The 19,649-nt window shown below is 46.3% G+C and overlaps 1 protein-coding gene across 2 annotated transcripts in view; it reads left to right on the top strand.

The window, feature by feature from the left end:
• sh2d3a (SH2 domain containing 3A) overlaps positions 1-19,649 on the top strand; it is a 110,651-nt gene that overhangs the window by 55,176 nt on the left and 35,826 nt on the right. For both annotated transcript variants that reach the window (XM_051920885.1, XM_028822623.2), the window contains 2 exons: positions 10,601-10,640; positions 16,390-16,518. In XM_051920885.1, the coding sequence (XP_051776845.1) occupies positions 10,601-10,640; positions 16,390-16,518 (169 nt within the window). The remainder of the gene's footprint in view (positions 1-10,600; positions 10,641-16,389; positions 16,519-19,649) is intronic.

Genomic DNA, 19,649 nt, shown 5'->3' with positions numbered 1-19,649 from the left:
AGCCGATGGTGTCAGTCCCTGAACTTTTTTGTGTCTTTAAGAGACTTTATGTTATATTATATATATATATATATATATACCAGCCACTTTTATCCAAGGCAGCTTGCAACATTTGAAATACAATTGGTTACATTTTTCTTTTGTTTTTCCAGTTGGAGTACAGGCAGGTGAATTGACTTGCTCAGGGTCCCACAGTGTCAGAAGCAGGATTTGAACCCATAACTTCATTGTTTGAAGTTTAAAGCTTTAACCACTGCGCCACACTGCCTTCCTGATTCATATATAAACGTTTCTGTTCAGCGCAGGATCAGTGCAATGTAGGAATTTATTTGGACTGCATTTGCCATAAGTTTACAGCCATTCAGAAGGTACAAATGTGACCATTTTAAATCTGTTTGCTTATGATGTATTTTCTTGAAAGGGGGTGTTGGCTAAAGAGAGAGAGAAAACTACTTTTATACAGTAACTTTTTACAAAGTGTCAACCCCCCCCCCCCCCCCCCCCCACCCGTATCCGGGAAGTTACAAAGAATAAAAAATGACTGTTCAGTACAATTGACTGATGATCTGTCAAATTCTCTAACAACCTTCTGAGTTCCTAAAGGAACAAATTATCTGGACTCCTCCTTCCTTACTCAATGATATATGAGGTGCAAAGAAAAAATATTTAGTAGATGAGCTCTGTCTCTCTCCTAGTCGGGTCCTTTAAATGAACATCCATTTCCAGTCAGCAGACTGAATACACTGCAGCCATCCCAGAAGGGGTGGAGCTTCCAGAGCCCACATAGAGGTGTGGTCATGGAACCCGCATAGGGGCGTGGCCATGGACTCCACCCTTCAGAGCTCTAGTTGGAGAGACAGTGCCGCCCCTCTTCTCGGGTGGAATTGCTTAACCTTAGCAAAGCCCTGCAGGTGCCCACATGTGTGACAATATTTGTATTATTTAAAGAACGGACCACAGGTCAGAAATATGACTTGTTCAGGGTCACACAGTCCGTGAGTGATGGCCGTTGAACTGACAGCTGTATAGTTTGCAGTCCAGTCCCTTAACTGCTAGGCCACTGTGTCTGCCCTGCACATAATCCGTGTATAACAGAATTCTTTCATTTCATCCACCAGTTGGTGATCTGATGGAGACTGTGTGTTGTAAGTGTCGAGATCCGTCTACTAGCTCTTTTTATTTAGTGCTTTAAATGTCGCATGCTATTGTGAAACAGAAAAAAACAAACTTTCAGACAGCATGTTTATTCTACATGGCATGACTGCTGCAGCGTCTTTTATACTCTTCACAGTGTCTGTGATTGCTCTTTTAGTACTTGGCAAAGTTAGAGGGTTTCTTCCTTGCTTGTTACCAATTCTGATGTGGATTTGAGTGGGGTTGTTATTTATTATTTATTTATTGAGTTTTGGTAAAAAGCTACATTTTCTCCTTGGGAACAGTAAAGTGCTACCTGTCTGTCTGTCTGTCTGTCTGTCTGTCTGTCTGTCTGTCTAATATACTGCCTTTCACATTTATGTCAGTTCAGTACAGTGTCCTTCACCTTTGTCTGTCTTCCTCTGTCTTTTAATATAGTGCCTTTCACATTTCTTTCTATCTCTGCCTATTTAATATACTGCCTTTCATATCTGTCTACCTCTGTCTATTTAAAACAGTGGTACCCATCTATCTGCCCGTCTCTATTTAATATAGTGCCTTTCACATGTTTCTTTCTATATTTAAAAGAGTGCATTTCACATCTGTCTGTCTGCCTCGGTCTGTCTCTGTCCTTCTGTCTAATATAGTGCCTTTCAAATGTTTCTGTCTTTCTGATATAGAATGCCTTTCACGTCTGTCTCTGTGTGTGTATATAATATAGTGCCTTTCACGTCTGTCACTGTGTGTGTGTATAATATAGTGCCTTTCACATCTGTCTAATTCTGCCTATTTAAAACAGTGCCTTTCATATCTGTCTGTCTGCCTTGGTGTGTCTCTGTCCCTCTGTCTAATATAATGCCTTTTCAAACATTTCTGTGTTTCTAATATACTGTATAGTGCCTTTCACGTCTGTCTACTTCTGTCTATTTAAAACAGTGCATTTCACATCTGTCTCTCTGCCTCGGTCTATCTCTGTCCTTCTGTCTAATATAGTGCCTTTCAAACATTTCTGTGTTTCTAATATATAGTGCCTTTCACGTCTCTCTGTGTGTATATAATATAGTGCCTTTCACGTCTGTCTATTTAAAACAGTGCATTTCACATCTGTCTCTCTGCCTCGGTCTGTCTCTGTCCTTCTGTCTAATATAGTGCCTTTCAAACATTTCTGTGTTTCTAATATATAGTGCCTTTCACATCTCTCTGTGTGTATATAATATAGTCCCTTTCACGTCTGTCTACTTCTGTCTATTTAAAACAGTGCATATCACATCTGTCAGTCTGCTTTGGTCTATCTCTGTCCTTCTGTCTAATATAGTGCCTTTCAAACATTTCTGTGTTTCTAATATATAGTGCCTTTCACGTCTCTCTGTGTGTATATAATAGTGCCTTTCACGTCTGTCTATTTAAAACAGTGCATTTCACATCTGTCTCTCTGCCTTGGTCCGTCTCTGTCCTTCTGTCTAATATAGTGCCTTTCAAACATTTCTGTGTTTCTAATATATAGTGCCTTTCACATCTCTCTGTGTGTATATAATATAGTCCCTTTCACGTCTGTCTACTTCTGTCTATTTAAAACAGTGCATATCACTTCTGTCAGTCTGCTATGGTCTATCTCTATCTGTCTATCTAATACAGAGCCTTTCACATGTTTCTGCCTATCTAATATAGTGTACCTCTCTGTCTGCCCATGTCTATTTGTTATTGTGCCTCCTATAACTGATCGTCTATTTCTATCTTTTTTTTGTGTAACACACACATATACATAATATGAGAGAAACACACACACACACACACACACACACACACACACAGATGTGTAAGGCACCATCTATCTAATGTCGTGTCCGTCTGTCTGTCTGGCTTTCCCATTCAGACCCTGCCCTTAAAGCCGATTGGCTGAGGTTGGGTGGGTTTTTCCGGAACTCCCCACTAGGGGTCCCCACTGTCTGCCTTGCAAGTCACACGTCTGTTCGAGTCGACTCTGAGCTCTGGCAGGCTGAGGTGTAACGTGGCGAGTCTGTGGTAGGACTGACTGGCACTGGAGGGTGGGTGCCCCGAGTGTTTGCTCCCCTTTTGTCTGATATGAAAATGGCTCCAGTTTCCCCAGTTTTTATATAGTGAACTTTTTTCGTTCCAGAAAATCCTTTATAACATGAAGGATTAAGGAATCTTAAATTTAAGAGTAAAGTCAAAATACAGTAGGCCTACAGTTTTGTCTTGATAGAGTAATATATTGCTCTACTTTCCTCTTTTGTATTACTAATGTGTAGCCTTTGTCAAAATGCCTAATCTCACAGACTTACCACTGTTTATAAGGTATTATAGTACAGTATATAACTTCTCCCCACCTTCCCTTCTATATCTATAACCTCAGGCAATTAGGTGTAGTAAAAAGACAAGCAGGAATTAAGTTGCACATAAAATAATGTATTATTGATAATATTCATAAATAATAACAATATGCAAAGTACATTTGAATATTGACAACCATACAACCTGATTAAACGGTGATGTGTAGTTTCAGGCGGCACACAGACTTGTTAGTTATTTAAAATGTCTCTAGTTAAGGTATCATTGGTGCTCAGCTTTCTTCAGAACAGGCCGTATGCCTGATCCAATATGGCTGCTAAGCTGTGGTCTCCACGGTGTTGTCTTCATCATCAGATGTTAGTAAGAGAGAGAGAATGTGGTTGAACAAGCAGATTTATAGATTCTCTGTCCAACCCCTACAGCCAATAGGACGTCATGATACTTAAAAGCTTCTGATCCAAGCCAATTCCACACAGCCATATTTCAGATCAATGGGGGAATACAACATCTTAAAACCTGCCACCCCCCAAGACCATATGTTAAAGTAACCTGGCTTCCTTGTGGGGTTGAAAGACTTTAGCAGAGAAACACTCGCCAAACTGGTTTAAAGCACATCCTCCCCAACTCTGTCGTAAAATGGGGGCAAACACGAATGCCTCTCACCAAAGTAACACTAATATTACATTGCTTTGCCTAAATTACAAATAAAGACATACAAAATATTTATCAAGTTATATGCAAAATCTCGCATCACAACAAGTACAACGGTTAAAGATGAAAGTATCAGGTAGAAGATGACATGACTGAAGATGAGGGAAGCCCCCCTCGCTTAGGTGAGGGTTTATAGCCTCGTGTCCATTTCAGATGGACGGATTCCCCAAGTCGTGCCACCTTTGAGTGATCAGACTCCGATGTTTCCAGTCAGCGTATTCCTATTGTTTTTATGACCCTTGATGATTATCGGAAATTCTTTTAGTTCTTATAGTGCCTTTCAGATTGCAGAGCCACCCAGAGTAGAGGACGGTGCACTGATTTTTGACATACCACATCACACGAGAGGGCCGAGTATTTTTTTTTCTTCCGTTTCTTTTCTTGATAGCCCAGATGACACCGATGTCACATTTACATGACGTCTGGTCTGAGTCAGACTTGTCGACTGCAGATGCTGATCTCCTCACCTGAGGCTCGTGACTAACAATCGTAGGGCCTGACAAATCAGATGACTTCATGCTGACCTTCAGGCACGATTTCCCATTTCCAAAGTATCGTGAGGTTTTTTCCCCCTTGTTCTGACAGAGCCAGTGCCGTGTCTGTGCTTTACAGGTACAGCGAGTTCAGCCCTTTTTATTTTTTTTCCTTTCTGAAATGGTAGATAAAGCACAAGACGTCAGACAGACGAGCCTCTCTCCTGTTAGGGTGGTCCAACACGCCCACGCTCCTTATTCCTCATTGCTGCATTGTAGAAATTGAATTTCGGTGGAGCGCTCATTGGTGGTCCACCCTCATGCACACAGCGCCGACCTCACGACTTGAGAATTAAATCAAACCTATATGAGGGCGAGTGGGTCGCTGGGGATGACAGACCCACATGACTGCCAGTCACGGGAGTGCCCCTCGGCTGCCCCCGACTCATTAACAGTTTGGAAGTAAAAGAAGTCTACACCTGAAAACTGCCGGAAAAGTCGTGTAATGTGACAGGGCTTTGAGTTCAACGCTCCTTCAAGGATGTCCATGTATATTAAGGCGACATTCACACGTAAAGATGGAATGCGATGAAGCCAGGGAAGAACTTATGATATGAAACGAAGATTTAGCAGGGGTGTTGAACTCCAGGCCTGGAGGGCCGCAGTGGCTGCAGGTTTTCATTCTAATCTTTATCCTAATTAGTGACCCGGTTTTAATACTAATTAACTTCTTTTCCCTTCATTTTAATAGCCTTGTTTTTAAGGATTCAGTGCTCTGAATTGATTTTTTACTTCATTAAATGGTAGCCAAACACAAATGAGATGACCAGCTAAATTGGGGCTTCAAACTCCAAGCAATTTCACTCCAATCACTTTCTTAATGAGAAGCCGATTCTTGCTGGTAATTAAACCCGTTATTTAATTCAATGGTTTGTTGCTACTCTCGTGCTGCCACAGCAGACATTTCCAAAACTGTTGATTTTCAGTTTTTTCTAAGAACATCGTCAAAATGTTTTGGTGACCTGAGAGATCAACCTTACCGAGACCTTCACCTTACTTTATTTTCGGATATTGTGTAATGGGCACAGGGGAGCTGGTCATGTCGTGGCTTCTTTTGTGTCTATTATTTAGCTGCTAATTAAGGAAAAAGAAACAACTAAGGGGCCGGAGTCAAGTTCATTAAAAAAAGTAATCAGCAGCAAAAACTGGTCACTAATTAAGAAGATGGTTAGAATGAAAACCTGCAGCCACTGCGGCCCCCCAGGACCAGAGTTGGACACCCGTGGTTTAGAGGACCATTGTGGAAATCCTCTGATGGCTCAGCCTCCAGCCATTCTTGGTGGTTTGATTTTCCATTCGGTACCCCCCTATAGGGTCTTTCTTCTCCTGCTACTTCTTTAGATATAGTGTGTCCCACTCGGGAGTACAACTTTAAAAATGCGAATTACTCTGCAAGGCGAAATAAAGAACAACGCTTATCGTGGTGGAGGGGTTTGCGTGTCCCAATGATCCTAGGAGCTCTGTTGTCCGGGGCTTTATGCCCCTGGTAGGGCCACCCAAGGCAAACTGGTCCTAGGTGAGGGATGAGACAAAGAGCGATTAAACAAACCTCCTATGATGGAAAACAATTTTGGACGGCGTTTTCCCTTGCCCGGACACGGGTCACCGGGGCCCCACTCTGGAGCCAGGCCTGGAGGTGGGGCTCGATGGAGAGCGCCTGGTGGCTGGGCCTGCACCCATGGGGCTCGGCCGGGCACAGCCCGAAGAGGCAACGTGGGTCCCCCTTCCCATGGACTCACCACCTATGGGAGGGGCCAAGGAGGTCGGGTGCAGTGTGAGTTGGGTGGTTTCCGAAGGCGGGGACCTTGGCGGTCCGATCCTCGGCTACAGAAGCTGGATCTTGGAATGTGGAATGTCACCTCTCTGAAGGGGAAGGAGCCTGAGCTAGTGCGTGAGGTTGAGAGGTTCCGGCTAGATATAGTCGGACTCACCTCGACGCACAGCTTGGACTCTGGAACCAATCTCCTTGAGAGGGGCTGGACTCTCTACCACTCTGGAGTTGCCCCCGGTGAGAGGCGCCGAGCGGGTGTGGGTATACTTATTGCCCCCCGACTTGGCGCCTGTACATTGGGGTTTACCCCGGTAGACGAGAGGGTAGCCTCCCTTCGCCTTCGGGTTGGGGGACGGGTTCTAACTGTTGTTTGTGCGTATGCACCGAACAGCAGTTCGGAGTACCCACTCTTTTTGGAGTCCCTGGAGGGGGTGCTAGAGTGCATACCTTCTGGGGACTCCCTCGTTCTGCTGGGAGACTTCAATGCTCACGTGGGCAATGACAGTGAGACCTGGAAGGGCGTGATTGGGAGGAATGGCCCCCCTGATCTGAACCCGAGCGGTGTTTTGTTATTGGACTTCTGTGCTCGTCACGGATTGTCCATAACGAACACCATGTTCAAGCATAGGGGTGTTCATATGTGCACTTGGCACCAGGACACCCTAGGCCTCAGTTCGATGATCAACTTTGTGGTCGTGTCATTGGACTTGCGGCCACATGTCTTGGACACTCGGGTGAAGAGAGGGGCGGAGCTGTCAACTGACCACCACCTGGTGGTGAGTTGGCTTCGATGGTGGGGGAGGATGCCGGTCAGGCGTGGTAGGCCCAAACGTGTTGTGAGGGTCTGCTGGGAACGTCTGGCAGAGCCCCCTGTCAGAAGTAGCTTCAACTCCCACCTCCGGCAGAACTTCGACCACATCCCGAGGGAGGTGGGGGACATTGAGTCCGAATGGGCCATGTTCCGTGCCTCTATTGTTGAGGCAGCTGACCGGAGCTGTGGCCGTAAGGTGGTCAGTGCCTGTCGTGGCGGCAATCCCCGAACCTGTTGGTGGACACCGGCGGTGAAGGATGCCGTCAAGCTGAAGAAGGAGTCCTATCTATCTATCTATCTATCTATCTATCTATCTATCTATCTATCTATCTATCTATCTATCTATCTACCTACCTACCTACCTACCTACCTACCTACCTACCTACCTACCGGTCCCTTTTGTCCTGTGGGACCCTGGAGGCAGCTGATAGGTAGCGGCAGGCCAAGCGGAATGCGGCTTTGGTGGTTGCTGAGGCAAAAACTCGGGCGTGGGAGGAGTTTGGGGAGGCCATGGAGAACGACTTTCGGACGGCTTCGAGGAGATTCTGGTCCACCATCCGCCGTCTCAGGAAGGGGAAGCAGTGCAGTGTTAACACTGTATATGGTGGGGATGGTGCGCTGCTGACCTCGACTCGGGACGTTGTGTGTCGGTGGGGGGAGTACTTCGAAGACCTCCTCAATCCCATTAACATGCCTTCCAATGAGGAAGCAGAGTCTGGGGACTCAGAGGTGGGCTCCCCCATCTCTGGGACTGAGGTCACCGAGGTGGTCAAAAAACTCCTTGGTGGCAGGGCCCCGGGGGTGGATGAGATACGCCCGGAGTTCCTCAAGGCTCTGGATGTTGTAGGGCTGTCTTGGTTGACACGTCTCTGCAACATCGCATGGACATCAGGGACAGTGTCTCTGGATTGGCAGACCGGGGTGGTGGTCCCCCTCTTTAAGAAGGGGGATCGGAGGGTGTGTTCCAACTACAGAGGGATCACACTCCTCAGCCTCCCTGGAAATGTCTATTCGGGGGTTCTGGAGAGGAGGGTCCATCGGATAGTCGAGCCTCGGATTCAGGAGGAACAGTGTGGTTTTCGTCCTGGTCGCAGAACAGTGGACCAGCTCTATACCCTTAGCAGGGTCCTGGAGGGTGCATGGGAGTTCGCCCAACCAGTCTACATGTGTTTTGTGGACTTGGAAAAGGCATTCGACCGTGTCCCTCGGGGAATCCTGTGGGGGGTACTCCGGGAGTATGGAGTACCAGACCCCCTGATAAGAGCTGTTCGGTCCCTGTACGATCGGTGCCAGAGCTTGGTCCGCATTGCCGGCAGTAAGTCGAACCCGTTTCCAGTGAGAGTTGGACTCCACCAGGGCTGCCCTTTGTCACCGATTCTGTTCATAACTTTTATGGACAGAATTTCTAGGCGCAGCCAAGGCGTTGAGGGGGTCCGGTTTGGTGGGCTCAGGATTGGGTCATTGCTTTTTGCAGATGATGTTGTCCTGTTTGCTTCATCAGGCCGTGATCTTCAGCTCTCTCTGGATCGGTTTGCAGCCGAGTGTGAAGCAACTGGGATGAGAATCAGCACTTCCAAATCCAAGACCATGGTCCTCAGCCGGAAAAGGGTGGAGTGCCCTCTCAGGGTTGGTAGCGAGATCTTGCCCCAAGTGGAGGAGTTCAAGTATCTCGGGGTCTTGTTCACGAGTGAGGGAAGAATGGAGCGTGAGATCGACAGGCGGATCGGTGCGGCATCCCCAGTAATGCGGGCTCTGCATCGGTCTGTTGTGGTGAAAAAGGAGCTGAGCCGCAAGGCAAAGCTCTCAGTTTACCAGTCGATCTATGTTCCTACCCTCACCTATGTTCATGAGCTATGGATAGTGACCGAAATAACAAGATCACGAATACAAGCGGCTGAAATGAGTTTCCTCCGCAGGGTGTCTGGGCTCTCCCTTAAAGATAGGGTGAGAAGCTCAGTCATCCGGGAGGGGCTCAGAGTAGAGCCGCTGCTCCTCCGCATCGAGAGGAGTCAGATGAGGTGGCTCGGGCATCTGATCAGGATGCCTCCTGGATGCCTCCCTGGTGAGGTGTTCCAGGCACGTCCAACCGGGAGGAGGCCCCGGGGAAGACCCAGGACACGTTGGAGGGACTATGTCTCTCGACTGGCCTGGGAACGCCTTGGGATTCTCCCGGAAGAGCTAGAAGAAGTGGCCAGGGAGAGGGAAGTCTGGGCATCTCTGCTCAAGCTGCTGCCCCCGCGAACCGACCTCGGATAAGCGGGAGACAATGGATGGATGGCGTGTATGTATCATCATGCAACAAGGTTCAAAATATTCCTTATTTAGGTTTAGGTTTCTTTATTTAGTCATATTCACACAGGAAAACATGAAATTTGCCTTCTCAGTTGCATCTAATAACAAGTAACAGACAGAATGAAATAAAACAAACAAATAGAAATAAGAAAGGTTAAAGTAAGGCAGTTAGATAAAACATATTTATACCAAAAAAAAAAATGAAGAATTGATTCTGTGTCATAAAGAGGCGGGCGCCGCTACGGGGCAACAGGACGGGGCAACCTCTCATGCCAGTATGGAAGAGATCCGATCGTTTTTTGGAGACAGGGTGATCTCGAAAGGTTTGTGGCCACCTCGATCGCCCGATTTAACTCCCCCAGATTTTTTTCTATGGTGATATTTAAAGGGCAAGGTTTATGCAAGCAAACCCAGGACCATCGAACAACTGAAAGCAAACATCGAGCGTGAAATTGTTTCCATCGACAGTGACATGTTGCAGAGGACATTCTCAAATATGGAGCGTCGCGTTTCCTTGTGCGCGGACGTTGGGGGAGGACATTTTCAGCACCTTTTGTAATGTGGACTTGTTTTCCACTAAATACAGGTATGTTCAGTTCTTAAAGCTCGCCTTTACGTTCACACGTTCGCGAGTAATTCGCATTTTTAAAGTTGTACTCCCGAGTGGGACACCCTGTATTATTCTGTGGCAAACAAATCCTCTTTTTATGAATCATTTTTTTAATGATAATAATCTATTTGTAAATATAACTGATCCTTCATGGCCACCTGCTTCCCATTTGAAGTCCGTAGTGAGGAGATCTCCCTAATCCGGATAATGGTGAGATAAGCCCAGCTGAGATAATATTTACAATGCTAACTGTCGCTTTCCACTGGGAACCTGAAAAGCAAATATCAGTTCCGGAGCAGTTTATTAGTAAGCCATTGTCCAAACCTCGCAATCCAATTGTAGTGTGTCATTGGAACAAATGTATGGGTGGGGGGTGAGAAGAATGGCAGGATATTGTGAACCACCTTCTTGTATTTCTTCTCTTTCAGTAAACCAGAAGCTGTGGGTGTCCAGCAGCACCGTTTGACGGTAAGTGACAAGAACTTAATGGGTGGGACAATCATTCAAAGGTGGGTTTATAAGATCTGCCCACAAGAGGGCGGTGTTCCCAAAACCCTCTCCTTATCTGGCAGAGCTCACCCAGACAGCCAGGGAGCATCTCCTCTGATTTATTGGCTCCACACGGATCCTTCCATCTTATACTCTGTTTAGTTCTTCAAGCCCCCCTGGTGTGGTTCTGGGTGGCTTCTCTATTTTGAAGTCCTGTCTGATTTATATTTTAAGCAGAACAATAAATGTTATTTTAGTGTGTAGTTTAAGGGAAGTCCTACGAGTTGTGGTGACCACAAGAAATTTGACCAGTCCATCAACTCGTTGGTTTAGCTAATCGCTAAGCTGTCCCAGTATCTCCTCCAGGTACTTCCTAAAGCTTGTTAAGGTCTCTACTTCAGCTCTATGACTTGGTAGTTCCAGATTGCCACAGAAGTCCTCCCTGGCTTCAGTCCTAAATAATCTCCCCTTTAATTTCCACTGGTGTCCTCCAGTATGATTCACCATTAAGCAGAAAGAATTCAGCTGGGTCTACTTTCCCAATGCAGGTGGTTCATCGTCTGGTGGGCACAGCAACGGGCTATCAGCGTATGCTCCCAACCTTCTTTATCAAGGCCTGGATGAGGTCCCCACGCAGTCTCCCCTCCTCGAGACTGAACAGTTTTCCGTCACAGTAGGACATGTCCTTAAGTCCTCTTGGTTGCGCTTCTCCACACAGCTTCAAGTGCTGCTATGTCTCTCTTGTATTGTGGTGACCAGAACTGTACATGGGGCTCCAGATGTGGCCTCACTAGTATATCGTCTAAGCACGTAACGTCCCTCGATTTATATTTATGGACCACCAGGGGGTTGTAATGCTCCCCTAAACCCCGACACAGATAGGCTGAGACAGCACACCTTTATTTAAGTGGGGAAGCGTTTTCTGTTGCTCCCATCTTCTCAACACAGTACAAAAGCATCAAATAATATAACGCACGGCCCTTTCTTCTTTCTCTCTCTCTTCTTCGCCTCCAGTCTTCTTCACAAGCCTAGTCCTCCACCTTCCGACTCTGGCTCCCTGACTGGTGGTCAGGCGGCTCCTTTTTTAGTGCCCTTGGGGTTTCTTGAGGGTGTTGTGGAAGTGGTTCCTCCAACGACTCTGCAGTGCCTGCAGCGCCCACAAAGCCCAAGAGAGCTGCTCCAAAAAGTACAACTACCACCAAGCCCCGCGGGAATCCGTGATGCTGTAACAACCCAGGGTGGGCTGCCCTCTAGTGTCTTGAGGGAATATAGTGACTCCAGTATGGTCTCTCCCTCGGTCCTTCCACCCAGCTGGCATCCCTGGCACTGGTGTCCGTCACATATAGACATATTAGTCTTTATGATATGACCTGACATTTTATTTGCCTTCTTAATCACTTCTACACATTTCTTTGATGATGAAAATGTGTCCACATCAACCCCTACACCTTCTCAGAGGTGGTTTCCTGTAGCTCCGTGCCTCCCATCTTGTATTTACGAGGGACGTTCAAAAAGTTTCCTCACTTTTTTATAACTCTTACTTATTAAGAATTTCAAAAACAAATGTCATGACTTTTCTACATGGTCACCTTCCTTTGCGATGCAATTTTCTCAGCGGCGTACCAACTTTTTAATGCCATCAGCAAAAAATGTTTTTGGTTGAGTGTGTAGCCACTGATGCGCCGCTGTTTTCACATTATCGTCATCATCATCATCACGTAGCTGTAGCTGGATGTTCAGAGCGCTCTGCATCCATCACACTAGTACGGCCATTTTCGAACCTTTCAATCCACTCATAGACTACGAGAGAGAGAGAACTTGATCCTCATGCTGAGTACACACGTGGAGATGAATTTGTGTTCCTGGCACACCTTCTGTCCACAAAAAGTGTAGGACAGAATGCAGTTCCTCTTTATAAGTTTTGCAGCCATTTTCACCACAGGGTGACAACTCTTATACTAAACTGCAAGGGCAGCCGGCTTGCCAGACAGAACTAGTCACATGACCCTGTCAGACATGACCAATCACTACTCCTTCTGCCTTTACCGTTTCCAACGAAAATATAAAAGTGCGGAAACTTTTTGAATGTCTCCTGGTATAATCGCTGTTCCTTTTGCCCACGTGTAGCGCGTTGCCCTTTTCTATATTAAGCTGCACTTTCCCCAAGTGTTTGTCCAGGTCTGAAGCCACTCTGAGTCTTCTGGAGTTGGTTTTGCTGCCTCCTCGGAGTCTGCGGGTTCCTCCAATTTCAGTGTCCTCTGCAAATTTCCAAAGTTTTAACCCAAGGGAAAACAATGTCATTAAAATAAAACGGAAAAAGTAATAATCCAGGAACAGACCCCTGAGGGTCTACACCAGGGGTCCTCCATCACAGTCCTGGAAGGCCGCGGTGGCTGCAGGTTTTTGTTCTAACTCGGTTGCTTAATTAGAAAGCAATTCTTGCCAATAATTCCATTTCGTGGCTTGTCAGTGCTTTAACTCTGCTATGTCAGCTCATTCTCATATCCCAGATTTTCCTCCCCAAATAATTTGAAGTCTAAAATGGAGAAGTGATTCTCAGTCCTTCACTTTTTTCTCTTCACTTTCTTTCCAAGTATTTAATTAAACTCAATAGTGATAAATGATAAATACACACGGAGGTGTAAATGGTAACAAGCTAAATGGAGAAATGCTGGTCTCTTTTGTCATTTGCGTGTTGTTGCTAATTAGGAGCCATTAAAAACCAAGACTACAGCTGTTTAGATAGATAGATAGATACTTTATTAATCCCAAGGGGAAATTCACATACTCCAGCAGCAGCATACTGATACAAAAAACAATATTAAATTAAAGAGAAATAACAATACAGGTAAAAACAGACAATAACTTTATATAATGTTAACTTTTACCCCCCAGGTGGAACTGAAGAGTCGCATAGTGTGGTGGAGGAATGATCTCCTCAGTCTGTCAGTGGAGCAGGATGGTGACAGCAGTCTGTCACTGAAGCTGCTCTTCTGTCTGGAGATGATACTATTTAGTGGATTCAGTGGATTCTCCATAATTGATAGGAGCCTGCTGAGCGCCCATCACTCTGCCACAGATGTCAAACTGTCCAGCTCCATGCCAACAATACAGCCTGCCTTCCTTACCAGTTTGTCCAGGCGTGAGGCGTCCTTCTTCTTAATGCTGCCTCCCCAGCACACCACCGCATAGAAGAGGGCGCTCGCCACAACCGTCTGATAGAACATCTGCAGCATCTTATTGCAGATGTTGAAGGACGCCAGCCTTCTAAGGAAGTATAACCGGCTCTGTCCTTTCTTACACAGAGCATCAGTATTGGCAGTCCAGTCTAATTTTTCATCCAGCTGCACTCCCAGGTATTTATAGGTCTGTACCATCTGCACACAGTCACCTCTGATGATCACGGGGTCCATGAGGGGCCTGGGCCTCCTAAAATCCACCACCAGCTCCTTGGTTTTGCTGGTGTTCAGTTGTAGGTGGTTTGAGTTGCACCATTTAACAAAGTCTTTGATTAGGTCCCTATACTCCTCCTCCTGCCCACTCCTGATACAGCCCACGATAGCAGTGTTGTCAGTGAACTTTTGCACGTGGCAGGACTCCGAGTTGTATTGGAAGTCCGATGTATATAGGCTGAACAGGACCGGAGAAAGTACAGTCCCCTGTGGCACTCCTGTGTTGCTGACCACAATTTCAGATGTGCAGTTCCCAAGACGCACATACTGAGGTCTGTCTTTAAGATAGTCCACGATCCATGCCACTAGGTATGAATCTAATCCCATCTCTGTCAGCTTGTCCCTAAGGAGCAGAGGTTGGATTGTGTTGAAGGCGCTAGAGAAGTCCAGAAACATAATTCTTACACCACCACTGCCTCTGTCCATGTGAGAGAGGGATCGGTGTAGCATGTAGATGATGGCATCCTCCGCTCCCACCTTCTCCTGGTATGAGAACTGCAGAGGGTCGAGGGTATGGCAGACCTGTGGCCTCAGGTGATGAAGCAGCAGCCGCTCCATGGTCTTCATCACATGTGATGTCAGAGTAACAGGCCGGAATTCATTCAGCTCACTAGGACGTGATACCTTTGGGACTGGGGTGATGCATGATGTTTTCCAAAGCCTCGGGACTCTCCCCTGTTCCAGGCTCAGGTTGAAGATGCGCTGTAGAGGACCCCCCAGCTCCGATGCACAGACCTTCAGCAGTCGTGGCGATACTCCATCTGGACCTGCTGCTTTGCTGGCACAAAGTCTCCTCAGCTCTAAAAAGACTAAAATAAACAATAAGGGTTTAAAATCTTATCGAGCGAGACAACTAAAATAAAACTGGAGCAATAAGTGCTTCTTATTAAGCAATTGGGTTGGAGCGAAAACCTGCAGCCACGGCGGCCCTCCAGGACCGTGACTGAGGACCCCTGGTCTACACCGATGACCTTGGCCGCATTTCCACTTAATTGACTTGACTGCATTTCCTAATGGCAGACTGAACTGAGGAACAAGTATGGAAATGTGAAAAGCAGCAGTGTGGCTCTGATGGGTGGAAAGAGGATTTCACTTGTGCCTGGTGGGACTTGGGCACGGCCTGCATTAGAGCCCTACGTGGAATTTAGAGAAAAAGCCCAAGTTAAATGTGGGCTGTTAGATTGGCGTAGCTCTGAAGCGAGGGATCTGGGCTGGTAATCGGAAGGGTGCCGGTTTGAATCTTGTAAGTGCCAGAAGTGATTCCACTACGGTGGGCCCTTAACCTGCCAATGCTCCATCCTGGGTATGGCATTAAACTGTAAGTAGGTCCTCCAGCTTAGAGGAAAAACTTGGGACATGGTGGCAGGACTGGCACTCCAGCCGCTGTAACAAACCTCACGCTGTTCCATTCCATTCAAGCTCGTGTGGTGCTGCGGTGTTGCACAACTACACTCGGGTCCTAATTTGGGATCCTGAGGTGGTTCGTCGTGTGGTGGGTGCGTCAACGCGCTGTCTCAGTGCAGAGTCCCAACCTCTCTCTCTGTCTCTGTCTCTCTTAGATGGATGGATGGATGGATTGGCCCCTCTAAGGTGCTCCATTATATGTTTTGTGGTGGTCCCAGCCCTTGCTTTATGAAAAGTCTGCTTCCGCAGTGGATTCCAAAAATGCGCAGACTCTATCACTTTATATACATTTTTGTGCGTTGCATCCTTAAAAATCATTTCGGTTCATATTTTTCCTTCATCAAGCAACACTCAGAATGATGAAGCCAAAACAGGATTCTAGAAATGATTGCAAATGTATTTAAAATTAAAAAACAGAAACATTAACACAAGTGTTCAGACCGTCTGGTTTGACACTTGAAATTTGGCTGAGGTGCCCCCCATCCTATTTGTCATTGCTGAGATGTTTCACCACCTTGTGTGGATTCCACCTGTGGCCAGTTCAGTTGACTGGGCCGATTTCGGATTGACACACACCTGTCTCATTTGAAGCTCCTTTAGCAGATTCCACCCTGGAGTCCTCTTGGGTTTGACACAACAAGCTTCACCTCCCTGGAATTGAGCGTTTCCTGCCCTTCTTCTCTGCAGATCCTCTCAAAGTCTGTCTGGTGAGATGGAGACTGTCGGTGGGCAGCTCTTTTCAGGTCTCTCCTGAGATGTTCGGTTGGGTTCAAGCCTGGGCCAATGAAAACGGGCACTTCCCAGGAAGGCCCCTTCTTTAGTCCCAGACCTTCTAAATCCAGCTGGTTAATGCAGAGGTTGATGTCTTCTAGGTGTCGGCAGAGGGGCGCAACATGGAGGCACGGAAGAACCAGCTGAAAAAAGAACTGGAAGAGGAGTTGAAGCTGAGCCAGGATGACCTTCGTAGCCATGCTTGGTACCACGGGAGGATCCGGCCAGAGGTGAGTTCCTTCACCCCGCTTGTGTATGCCAGAGCCGTAGATTTTAGTGCAGGGATCAACAGAGTGAAGTATATATCAGCAGACCACCAGAAATGGCAAAATGTACAGGGTGGACATTAGCGGCGAGGCAAAAGTCGATAAATAGAATTGAAGTCGTTTCAGCATGCAGGTAAAGCTTTTATCTTCACTTCTGAAACTGGGCTCTGGTGCAGCATAGCCTGATCCCAACAGGCTGGAAAAATATATTTCCGGTTTTCATCTCGGAGATCAAAACTCAAATGCAGACCACGTGTGATTCAATCACCTTGTACAAGGTGTCTGCAGATATAAACTAATAGAAATAAACATGGCAGCAATACAGCAATCCCAGAGCTGCAGACCTTCATTGGCTGATGAAAGTCTGCTATCACATGGCACGTGAAGTGAGGTGAATGCTGTTACAATGAATAGCACAGGCCACATGAAACGCTGAACGTCCAGCCAGTTACCTCACCAACAAGCCATTCACCACGTACAGCACCAGCGCATCTGCTAAAGCTACTACAGTAATCCCTCACTATATCGCGCTTCGCCTTTCGCGGCTTCAATCCATCGCGGATTTTATATGTAAGCATATTTAAATATATATCGCGGATTTTTCGCTGCTTCGCGGCTTTCTGAGGACAATAGGTCTTTTAATTTCTGGTACATGCTTCCTCAGTTGGTTTGCCCAGTTGATTTCATACAAGGGACGCTATTGGCAGATGGCTGAGAAGCTACCCAGCTTACTTTTCTCTGTCTCTTGCGCTGACTTTCTCTGATCCTGACGTAGGGGGATTGAGCAGGGGGGCTGTTCGCACACCTAGACGATACGGACGCTTGTCTAAAAATGCTGAAAGATTATCTTCACGTTGCTACCTTTTGTGCAGCTGCTTCCTGAAACGACATGCTGCACGGTGCTTCGCATACTTAAAAGCTCGAAGGGCACGTATTGATTTTTGATTGTTTGTTTTTCTCTGTCTATCTCTCTCTCTCTCTCTCTTCCTGCTCCTGACGGAGGGGGTGTGAGCTGCCGCCTTCAACAGCTTTGTGCCGCGGTGCTTCGCATACTTAAAAGCCAAACAGCCCTATTGATTTGTTTGCTCCTTTGAAGAGGAAGATATGTTTGCATTCTTTTAATTGTGAGACTGAACTGTCATCTCTGTCTTGTCATGGAGCACAGTTTAAACTTTCGAAAAAGAGACAAATGTTTGTTTGCAGTGTTTGAATAACGTTCCTGTCTCTCTACAACCTCCTGTGTTTCTGCGCAAATCTGTGACCCAAGCATGACAATATAAAAATAACCATATAAACATATGGTTTCTACTTCGCGGATTTTCTTATTTCGCGGGTGGCTCTGGAACGCAACCCCCGCGATGGAGGAGGGATTACTGTATACCTCAAAAGAATCACGGGGTGACCCAGGCCATCGAGACACAGTGTTTGTCTGTCTCATCTTGGCATCACAGATGACTTGTGTGTTAATGGACTGTCACTGCTCACGGTTAACAAAAGCAGCTTCATTCTCGCTAGGTGCCTTCATTGGAATACAAGTGCGGTCAAGTGCTCCACTTACATTAGGACAGTGGCGGGCCGTCATGGCCTTCAAGGCCTTCTCTGCTGGCCTAAAAAAATATCTGAATCACAAACTGATGTTAATTATATTTTGTCCATGAATACTTATTAAATAATTCCAAATAGTCTGTCCGCTTCCTTTCATAGCTTTTCCGATGGCTGTGCTGCTTCCAGACATTTATTTTCGTATTAAAGCATTTAACCAATCACATTTCAGCCATCATTTGTGGCCAGGCAGGGTCAAAGTCAAAGAAGTCTGCCAGGAGGCCTTCACAATCCGTTCTGCAGGCCCTGTAACACAAAATAAATGTCGATTAAACTGTTGCTTCAACCAATCAGATTTTGAGTTGGTTTCACTAGGGCCCTCTAGCAGGCGTACGGCAACGTCACCGTATTCAGACCCATTGATTGGATAGGATGGTGTAATATAAAAATCTGGATGAGAGCATCATGGGGCAGCTGTACACATTGGTATGTTTGGCGGTGAGCATTCCCGTGTCCACTGCTTCTGTCGAGCGGACATTTTCAGCCCTAATGCAAATTAAAACTTATGCCAGAAATACGACAGGGCAGGTTTGACTTTCAGCATTAGCTTCGATGGCGATAGAAAGGGACTTCGTGATGGAACTGAAGTGCACGGATAATCTGTACGACAGAGTAATTGAACTGTTTTTGAGGAAAGAGAGGAGGATGGATTTTGTTTACAAATAATCCAAATTTTTGGTGAGTAAAATGTTGCGATTTTCCTAAATAATATTGCAAGTTTGAGTTATTATTGATGTTTTTCATGTGTGTCGCGGGCTGTAGCTACAGTAGAAAGGAACTTGTTCACCCCTGGTTTGTCTATTCAATAAAGGCATTTATTGTGGCTACAGGAGTTATCTATCTGCGATGCAACGGCTCTTTATGCTGTATTTCTGCATATTAAGATGGTTTTTATAACCATAAATTAGTTTTTGAGGGGTGGGTTGATTCAGACGGAGCACTACTGAAGGCCTCGGTGTGAAATGCACGGTCCACCACTGCATTAGGAGAGCCAGACACGGCTGCAAATGTTGGCAAAAATGTGCTGTGTTTTGTGTGTGTGTGTGTACACTCACACCATATGAAAACCGAATGTACCGCCCCACCGTTCGGTTAATGGAGTGAAGCTTGGCTGAGAGATTCCTGACTCTGTCTGCCAGTAATCCGAGAAGAGACTACAGGTAGTCAACACTGACGAATAACCGCAAAAGTTCTTCAGTGCAAATACGCAGCGTTGGCCCTCTAAAAGGGGATCTGAATTACAGTCCGTGCATCGTATTCATCGCTTTTGAGGTGTCATGTTTGTCAGGTCAACGCACATAATAACGACGGCTCGGTGACGTGAGTTGTTATGCGTGTGAGTTGTCATTTCGCTAGTTTGACTGCATCTCCCTACTTGATCAAGGGTGTCCTCGTTTTCCAGTTTCTCCGTTATGCGTGGGTCACATTTGCCGTATGTGTGCGAGCTCCTCTGTCAGGTCGTCTTTTCTAAATCTCGAGTTTTGTATGGAAAG

This window comes from Erpetoichthys calabaricus, chromosome 17 (genome assembly GCF_900747795.2).
Source record: "Erpetoichthys calabaricus chromosome 17, fErpCal1.3, whole genome shotgun sequence".
Taxonomy (NCBI): domain Eukaryota; kingdom Metazoa; phylum Chordata; class Cladistia; order Polypteriformes; family Polypteridae; genus Erpetoichthys; species Erpetoichthys calabaricus.
The sequence above is the reverse complement of the archived record's forward strand: the minus strand, read 5'-3'. Positions and strand labels throughout refer to the sequence as shown.